The sequence below is a fragment of the Oratosquilla oratoria genome, chromosome 35 (assembly GCF_046742065.1).
Source record: "Oratosquilla oratoria isolate Oo_2021 chromosome 35, ASM4674206v1, whole genome shotgun sequence".
Taxonomy (NCBI): Eukaryota; Metazoa; Arthropoda; class Malacostraca; order Stomatopoda; family Squillidae; genus Oratosquilla; species Oratosquilla oratoria.
In genome coordinates this window covers 28805973-28815972 of record NC_134811.1, presented here as the reverse complement: position 1 = coordinate 28815972, position 10000 = coordinate 28805973, and the positions used below count along the sequence as shown (strand labels likewise).

General features: G+C 36.0%; 1 protein-coding gene across 2 annotated transcripts in view; it reads left to right on the top strand.

Annotated features, from left to right (window-relative positions):
• Window positions 1-10000, top strand: part of LOC143018819 (dual specificity protein phosphatase 22-like) — a 190527-nt gene that overhangs the window by 132428 nt on the left and 48099 nt on the right. For both annotated transcript variants that reach the window (XM_076174394.1, XM_076174396.1), the window contains exon 2: window positions 6514-6636. In XM_076174394.1, coding sequence (XP_076030509.1) covers window positions 6514-6636 — 123 coding nt within the window. The remainder of the gene's footprint in view (window positions 1-6513; window positions 6637-10000) is intronic.

Below are 10000 nucleotides of genomic sequence, written 5' to 3'. Positions count from 1 at the left end.
CACGGACGCCATTATCATCACCATCACCACTACATTCACCACCACCGCCATTATCACCATTACTATCACCACCACAATCTGTTACGTCATTTGTCCCAAAACTGAAGAAAACGGAACGTTCCAACCGAAATGAACGTGTGTGGGGTTTTTGACGTAGTGCGAGCCAGTTTCTCAGTCTGCCGGGCAAACAAAAGGCCAGAGGGAAACGCACAGGAGATGAATATTAAGGGGCATTTAGACGGTCAAACGGTTTGACAAACCCGGTTTGTCAAACAAGTGTTTGAAGTGATGTTTGACCGTGTGAATAGGGTATTTGGTTGTCAAACACGTTCGACAAACGTGTTTGACGACCAAATACCCCATTCACACGATCAAACATCACTTCAAACACTTGCCTGACAAACCGGGTTTGTCAAACTGTTCGACCGCGTAAATGGCCCTTAAGCCTCTCCATGTCCTTCGGTCCTGTGCTGCTTTATCTATTCCTCTTCTGTCTATCTCCGCATCCACACCATCCATCCATCTCATTCGAGGTCTCCCTCTAGGTCTTCTTCCAGGCATTCTACCCATCATAACTCGTTTTGGAATTCTATGGTCCTCCATACGCGCCACATGCCCAGCCCATCTCAATTTTGTTCTGCTTATAACATCTGTTATTTTCTCTTGATTAGTTATTTCTCTCAGCTCATTATTGTGTCGCCCTCTCCACCTATTCTCATTTTCATCAAAAAGTGGTCCAGTAATTCGCCTTAATATTGTATTCTCAAACACCAGTAGCCTTTGTTTCATTTGTTTTGTTAAGTTCCATGTCTCACTGGCATATAAAACTATAGGTCGTAGGATTGTATTGTAGATTCTTAATTTTGTATTTCTTGATATAATTTTCTTCTTTGATATTGGTACAAGGCTAAAATAACATCTGTTTGCTGAAGCGATTCTTATATTTATTTCTGTATTCATCTCGTTTCTATTTGTTACTGTTCCACCCCGATATCTGAAAGTACCTCTATTCTCTTGTCTTCAAAAACCACATCCTCTACGTTCCTCTCCTCTCTGCTCATACACATTAGTCTGGTTTTATCGAAATTTATTTGCAGCCTAACTCGGCTCTCTCTCTTAGTTGGGTGATGAATATGGACTACATCATCATTATTATTATTATTATTATTATTATCATTATTATTATTAGTTACTATTATTAGTTATTATTATTACTATTACTATTACTATTATTACTATTTCTACTATTACTATTATTATTACTATTACTATTATCATTACTATTACTATTATAATTACTATTATTATTATTAAAGATAATAATAATAATAGTAATAATAGTAATAATAATAGTAATAATAATAATAATAATAATAGTAGTAATAATAGTAATAATAATAAATAGTAATAATAATTGTAATTGTAATAATAATTGTAATAATAGTAATATTATTAATTATTATTATTATTAAATTATTATTATTATTATTATTAATTATTATTATTATTATTATTATTATTATTGTGGATAGGAGGTGAAGGGAACACGGGCTGAGGGAAATACATTTATTCCTGACTAGTTTCGCCTGAGTGGCTTCTCAGGCGAAACTAGTCAGGAATAAATATTTCCCTCAGCCCGTGTTCCCTTTACCTCCTATCCACATTCGTCACAATGTATACACATTATTATTATTATCATTATCATTATTAGAATCATAATCAATACTATCATTATTATTATCATTATTATTATAATTTTTATTATTATTACAATTATTATTAATATTATCATCATCATTATTATTATAACGGATGCAGCAGCGGTATGAGGAAGATGGGCAGATTATTTTTAGGGAGCTGTTCAATGTGAAATGGGATAGGGAGGAAACGGTGGCTGGGGTGGGAGATACTAAGAAAATGACGGTGATGGATGAGGAAAATGGGGGAGAAATAAGAAAAGATGAGTTGAAAGCAGTTATTAGAATGGGCGAGATGCAGGGATGACCCATCATACTCGTACAGGAGCCAAGATGAAAAGGAGGGAGGGGGTCGTAAATGGGGGGTAGAATGGATAGGGATGAAATGGGTGGGAGCGGAATTATAAAATTTGACTTTGGTTATCTACCTTGTAAGGGGAAAAAGCTTTTGGTATATGTATGTGTATCATTATCATTACCATCATTATCTATTATTATCATCATCATCATCATTGTTGTTATCATTATTATTAGTATTATTAATGCTATTATCATTAATGTTATTAATGCTATTACTATTATTATTATCATTATTATCATTGTTGATAATAATAATAATAATATCATTATTATTATTATTATCATTAATGCTATTACTATTATAATTAATATTGCTATCATTATTATATTATTATTACTATTAATTATCATTATTATCATTATTATCATCATTATTATTATCATTATTATTATTATGGCTATCATATTTTCACCTTTATGATTATTATAATTATTATTGTCACTAATGCTGATGATGATGATGATGATGATAATGATAATAATGATAATAATGATAATGATTATAATGATTATAATGATAATAATAATAATAACAATAATAATGATAATAATAATAATAATAATAATAATAATAATAATAATAATAATAATAATAATAATAATGATAATAATGATAATAATAATAATAGTAATGATAATAGTAATAATAATAATAATAATAATTATTGTTATTATTAATATTACTATCATTATTTTTATTTCTTTAAATCGCCTATTAATCACTGGTGAAAGGACGGTATGTTGTATTGGAATCGAGCATCCTCGTCCATTTTCTTTCCGTTCTTTTCGCGTTTCGACGCACCACTGGCGTCTTTTATTTCTTTAGCAAACGTAGCAGGAGGGTAAATAAACGTTCAAAATAATTCTATTCGGATATGGCGACGAAAAAGGAAACGTTTGGATTTATTTACTTCATCAAAAGAAACGTTTTGACGAGATAGTCCGCTTGGAGAGAGAAAAACGTTTGAATAGAGTTGGCGTCGGCATAAAGCAAAAAAAAAAAAAAAAAAAAAAAAAAAATTGTTCGAATGCTAGCGATTTTATTCAGGTGGAGTGAAAAAGAAATATCATTTAGTCTGCTCATGAAGATAAAACGCAACACACGTTATGAATTATCGATCTTCATACGGTGGCAAAAAAAGTAAATAAATCAATTAATCAATTAATCAACTGATGAATAAACGAATAGAATTAGATAGGATGAATTAAAATGAAACAGAATAAAAAAACAAAAAAGATAAATAAAACAAAATAAAATTAGAGAAATAAAATAAAAACATATCCCATATGTTCTATTTATATATAGCAAATGCTCTTTCCTCATATAGGGAGGGCTGGCCGAGAAAAAAAAAAAAGATAAATAAATAAATAAATAAAATCTCGTACTCAACTAAATCTCATTTGATATCACTCCCATATCAGGACCTCGTGGATGAAAGGTCATCCCACGCTCCCGCCTCACCTCAAAAGCAATGCTGCAAGGCACAGCATATAGCGCAGAAATAAGTACTTTATAGCAACAGCCTGCTTGTTAGTGACGATTACTAAAAAAATCGAAGGAAAACACCTCTTGTATTATAAAAAACAAATAAAAAAAAAACATTAAAGAATGTCATCGTAACGTTAGAGAACGAAGTGACCATAAATTAAATTAGTCAATTAATTTCTCTCATTTTGTGATTGGCTGTCTTCGAACGCGAATCTGCCGTGACCCAATTTTTTTGGGGTCGTTTGTTAAACAACCAATCGAGGTAAAGCTTTAGTACCCATTGTTAGGAGGAACAAAACAGTGTCTATATATTTTTGGGGGGGATAGCCAATATTGTATCTGAGTGTCTATCTGTCCGTTTGTCTCTTTATGTATTTTTGTATGTATGTATGTATGTATGTATGTATGTATGTATGTATGTATGTATGTATGCATGTATGTATGTATGTATGCATGTATGTATATGTATGTACCTATGTATGTGTGTGTATTTATGTATGCATGTATCATGTATATATCCATCCATTCATTCATTTACCTACATATCTATCTATATACCAAAAGGTTTCTTCCTCTCTCATCAAATATGTATCCAGCCTTAGGCATGCACTCACGTTCCCCTTACACATCCCACACCCATCCACCATCCATACGCTTCTCTTTCGAAAAACCACTTAGCTCTTTGTGGAAGAAGGGTTACCCCTGTCTTCCGCCCCTTGCCTGGGTCAGAAACCATGCAGCAAGACACAGGACTATTCATATGATGATCATTCACTGTTAGGAGTGATATTCACAGTGAAGTATTATCACTAACTATTCCTAAACCAACTAAGAGACTTCTAATATTGTAATACAAAGGTGCGATATAAGAGATACAATTTTCCAAGGTTCCATTCATGCAGATGAAGTACCAGTGGACGGCCCTGGATTTGGGAGCCAATTTCTTCCTCTCCCACCACTTCTCCTCCTCCTCCTCTTCCTCCTCCTCCTACTCTTCTCCCGAGTCCTTCATCGCTCGTAAAGAAGAAACGACCCGAGCTTCGAACTCGGGCAATTGGCCGTGGCGCAGTTACACGTCAAATGATAACTATGAATGAAGACTAATTGCGCGCATGCGCACAGGCGACCATTTTGATTTGGGCCATTTACTCTCTACATATTCCTTTCTTCACCGTTTCCCGACTTAGTTTCATAATCATAAAGCGTAAAAGCGAAATTATATAGTTTTCTTCTTTATTGCGCTCGATACCTGAGTAGCCTCTTTAGTTAATAAAATCGTCTGGCACTATTCAAAATACTTAAGATAAAACTTCTGCCACAAGCGAGTTCAGTGGATTGAATATCTCTATTTCACATTTTTTTATTGAAGGTAAATAATTTTTCTTCATCAACAGCAAATATCTAATGAATACGTTATCAGCTTTATGAGGAGAGTGAATGTAGATCGACTTGCAATTCGGTCTTTGTTTAATAATGTAATTAATTAGGTGTGCGTTTGCGTGCTTATATGTGTTAGTGCCAATACAGGGTAGCATATACGTTCACATAAGCCTTTGTGTGTGTGTGTGTGTGTGTGTGTGTGTGTGTGTGTGTGTGTGTGTGTGTGTGTGTGTGTGTGTGTGTGTGTGTGTGTGTGTTTGTGTGTGTGCATGTGTGTGTGTGTACGTGTGCGTTTATCGTCATATTGCGTTGAGATTTGCATTCATTTCGTGGTCACGTGTGCCCGAGTTTGTTCACCTTTCTTCAGCCTGTCAGTCACGTGGGTTAAAGATGAAGGCGTAGACAGCAGCTAAGCGACTCTTACCGTGAGCTCTTCACTATATTTATTTAGTTTGTCCCATATTTCTTGAAAGAAAATGTATTACAAAGGATTAGAAAGGAAGAGCATGCATACAGGAGACCTTTTGGTCTATAACTAGGTCGGATGTGAAAAAATAGAATAAATAAATAAATAAATAAATAAATGAAAAAAAAACAGATAAGCAAATAAACAAGTGAAATAAACACAAAATGGCAAATAATAAACAGATACATAATAATAATTAATAATAAATTAATGAATAAAATAAAATGCAATAAAGGGCAGGCATTACAGCTTATATCTTAGGTGTTTATCTAAATTAATCTTAGAAGTTCGAACAGCACTATATTACACTGCCTCTGCAGGGAGTTTATTCCCTTCATTTACTACATTTACTACACGGTTTGAGAAGTTGTTTCTACCCACTTCCGAATTAAATCTACTTCCTGACAATTTGAGACCATTATTTCTTTTCTGATTTGCATTCAGTGTGAAAATTTCGGCACTTTTGATGTCATTTCCCTTTAGAATCTTAAAGACCTGTATCAAATCGCCCCTGAGTCTACGTTTTTTGAGGGAGAATAGATTCATATGTTTTAGTCGATTTTTGTATGATTCATTTTTGATATTTGGAATCAGTTTTGTGGCTCGCCGGTGTACTTTTTCCAGTCTGTCAAAGTCTTTAATGAGACCCGGGGAGCATACAGGAACGAACTTACGATTTATATAGCTTGATAATGACAGATGGACTTTTAAAACAAAAAGATTGCGTAATAAGTCCTAGAAACTTATTTGCCTTCTCTGAGGCGGAAATACACTGCTTCGATGATTTGAATTCATTATTGATAATTACGCAGATTGTCTTTTCACTATCCATATTAATGAATTTCCACATAGCGTGTAATAGCAGTCATTGTTATTTTACCTATGTATATAACCTTACATTTATTTCTGTTAAATTTCATTAGCCACTTTTCAGACCATTGCTGTATTTTATCTAAATCTTGAATGTCTAATTATCATGTTGTTAAATATGGCGATCGTCTACCGTAGACTTTTACTCGATGTGAGGTTCTTGGGAGGTTACGTGGAATATTTGCAATCTTTTTACATTTCGATCTATAGGAAAAATCTGACTCTATTTTTTCTATTTGTTATCGTTTCAGGTTCTTCCGGGGCTCTACGTGGGCAACTTCCGGGACAGCAAGGACCCAGAACAGCTCAAATATCACAAGATCACCCACATCCTCTCCATCCACGACAATGCCCGCAAACTACCTTGCAACAGAGTGAGTCTTTGCATTACTCTCTTTCTCTTTTGTTTTATGCAATGAAACTATGGAAGGACAGGTGGAAAGGAGGAGGAGGAAGAGGAGGTTATTCTTTAAGTCTTGTATCGTTCAATCTTATCGGTATCTATATGAGGGAGGAGAGGGGAGGGGAAGGGGGAGAGGGAGGGGAAGGGGTGAAGGAGAGAGGAAGGAAGGGGAGATGGAGAGGGACAGGTCGGGGAGAGGCAGACGACAAGTAAGAGAAAGAGGAAGGGGAGAGGAAGAGGGAAGTGGGAGGGGGAGGGAAGAGTAAAAGTCAGAGAGGAAAAGGGATAGAGAGAGAGAGAGAGAGAGAGAGAGGAACGGGGAGGGGAATAGGAGAGAGGGAGGGAGAGGAATGATTGTGTCAATGATCACAATGTATACCTTCAATTCAATGACTATCTTGATCATTTTTGTTTTGTCTGTCGCCAAGAGATTTTATTCATCAAAGAGATGCACCTCGGGATGATTCCCTTAAAATATTTTATTCCGGTTAACGATAACCTACATTTCATTCTGTGATTCTTCTTCCCACTACTTATTCCTGAAGTTAAGTAAAAGCAGCAACGACTGTAACAGCACTGTAGGAGAGAGGCCAAACGCAGAGTATGGGATCCAATGTGTTTAACGTTTCGCCCAGCAGGGCTTCTTCAGAAATAACATAGTGGACAAACATCTAACTCCTTATATAACCTGAGCTTGTGGGGAAAAACTAATATGAAACTAGTGTAGACATAATTTTCGTAAATTGCTTGTTACTTTGTTGTTAAAATTGCTAAAGGTTTATCTATTGTAAAAAATCCACTGTTTTTTATTTATATTATCAATGAGAGATATAAAAGCAGATTTAAAGCATCTACGTTTTATAGTATGGTTTTCATGTTTAATAACCTTAGAATTATTCCAGTCAGCATTGTGGCCTGTATCGTATCTAAGTCTAACAATGACAATTTACAAAGTAACAAGCAATTTACGCGAATTGTGTTTACACCAGTTTCATGTTCGTTTCTCCCTACAAGCTCGGGTTATATAAGGAGTCAGATGTTTGTCCACTATGTTATTTCTGAAGAAGCTCTACTGGGCGAAACGTTAAATATATTGGATCCCATACTCTGCGTTTGGCCTCTCTCCTATTCCTCAAGTTCTTCGTCAAAATCCAGCTTCCCTATGGAACAAGCGGTCCTCCCTCCTGGTTTGCTCTGCCATTGGGTTCCATCATACTACGAAGGTGAGAAAAGGAGAAGTGAGAAGGACCGAAGGAATGATTATAAAACTGATAAAGTCTGGAATAAGGAGATAAGAAGAAGGGGCGTGAATGGAGGTAAAAGACGATATGCGAAGCGTGAGGGAAAGGAAGATAAAGATAAAAGAGAGACAAGGGGAAAGAAAGAAAGAATAGAAAGGAAATGAGAGGGAAGTTGAGAGAGACTGGAGGGAGACTGGATGGGAGAAGTGAAGAGAAGGAAGAAAGGAAGGAAAAAGGAAAGGAAGTAAGGAAAGAAGGAAGAGAAGAAAGAAGGAATGAAGGAAAGGAGGAAGGAAGGAAGGATCTAATGAAGGAAAGAAGGAAGGGAAGAAAGAAAGAAGGAAGGAAAGGGGGAAGGAAGGAAGGATCTAATGAAGGAAAGAAGGAAGGGAAGAAAAAATGAAGGAAGGAAAGGAGGAAGGAAGGAAGGATCTAATGAAGGGAAGAAGAAAGGAAGATTAAGGAAAGGAGGGAGGAAGGATGTAATGAAGAGAAGAAGAAAGGGAGGAAGGAAAGGAGGAAGGAAGGATGTAATGACGTAAGGAAGAGACGAAAGGAGGGAAGGATGTAATGAAGTAGGGGAAAGAATATATGAAAAAATGAATGAATGAAAGAATGAAGGAAATACTGAAGAAATACAGGAAGGAGAAAGGTAAAAAATAAGAGAAAGAAGGAAAGAAGGTAAATAAGGAGTGACGAAATAACGGAGAGGAGAAAGTTAGAAAAGGAAAGAAGGAAAATAGTTGAATAAGTAGGTACGAAATAAAGGAGAGGAGAATAAAAAGGAAAAAAATAGAAAGAAGGTAAATAAGAAGAGGCAAAATAAATTAGGGAAGGAAAGAGAAACATGAAAAAGGAAAGAAAGTAGATAAGAGGGATGGGAATGAAGTAGAGAAGGAAGGAGAACGGTGGAAAGAAAAAATGAAGAAGGTAAATAAGGAAGGAGGAACTGCAAGAGAGGAGGGCCCCCTGTCGTAATTGCGGTGTTATTGTGCAATAAACTAGGGAGGACGGATGTGGAAATTACTCCCCGTGGGGCTCAGGACGAGGAGGAAGGGCTGGAATGTCGGGGGAGAAGATCTCTCTATAGTTCTCTTAAGACAGTAGAAAATTCCCTAGAAATTCAAGGTCACTACGGAAAGGTGATCCTTCTCCTGAGAAAAGGGAAAAATTCCCTAGAAATCTAGTCACTCTAGGGAGAGGAGACCCGTCCCCTAAGACAGGGGGAATTCCATAGAAATAAAAGATCGCTATAGGAAGGGATGCTTCTTCTCTTAAGATTGATCCAGGAGAGGTGGAAGATGTGGGATATGTGGGATAGGGAAAATTCCCTAGAAATTTAAGGTCACTCCACGGATGAGTGCTCTTCCTGCCACTATCCGTTCAAGAAGCAGCAGTGACCGTGTGCGACTTTAGGTGACTGTGGGTGACTGAGTAATTGCACAATGGGTGTACAGATATATTGGGTTTTGGAATTTAGTACGGGGAATACTCCGGGACCTCAGGAAATAAAAAATATATAAAAAACGTACTTGTATGTGTGCGTGCCTATACCTGTGTGTGTATTTACCTAGTTGTATTATTCGGGAAGGGAGCTATGCTCGTGGTAACCCGTCTTTGTATCTTTCAGCATCAAGTTTATTCTTAAAATCGTGATTAGTATTTGCACATACTGTTTTTTCATCTAAGTTATTCCATATATCCAGCACTCTGTGAGGAAAGATATTCTTTTTCCTATCTCTTCTATAGTTGTCCTTTTTGTGTTTCTTTTCATGACCTCTTGTTTTTCCATTGTCATTTTTAGTAAATCTTTTCCATTCCTTTCATGATTCTATATATGATCAGTAGATCACCTCTTTCTCTTCTTTGCTCTAGTGTTGGTAGTTCTAGTTTCGATAATCTTTGTTCGTATGTTAATTTGGAAAGAGCTGGTGCCAACTTTGTTGTTGCTCTCTGTATTCTTTCTAGTTTCCTTATATTCTTTTTAGTACTGGATGTCCATAGTGTCGCTGCATATGTGTGTGTGTGTGTGTGTGTGTGTGTGTGTGTGTGTGTGTGTGTGTGTGTGTGTGTGTGTGTGTGTGTGTGTATCTG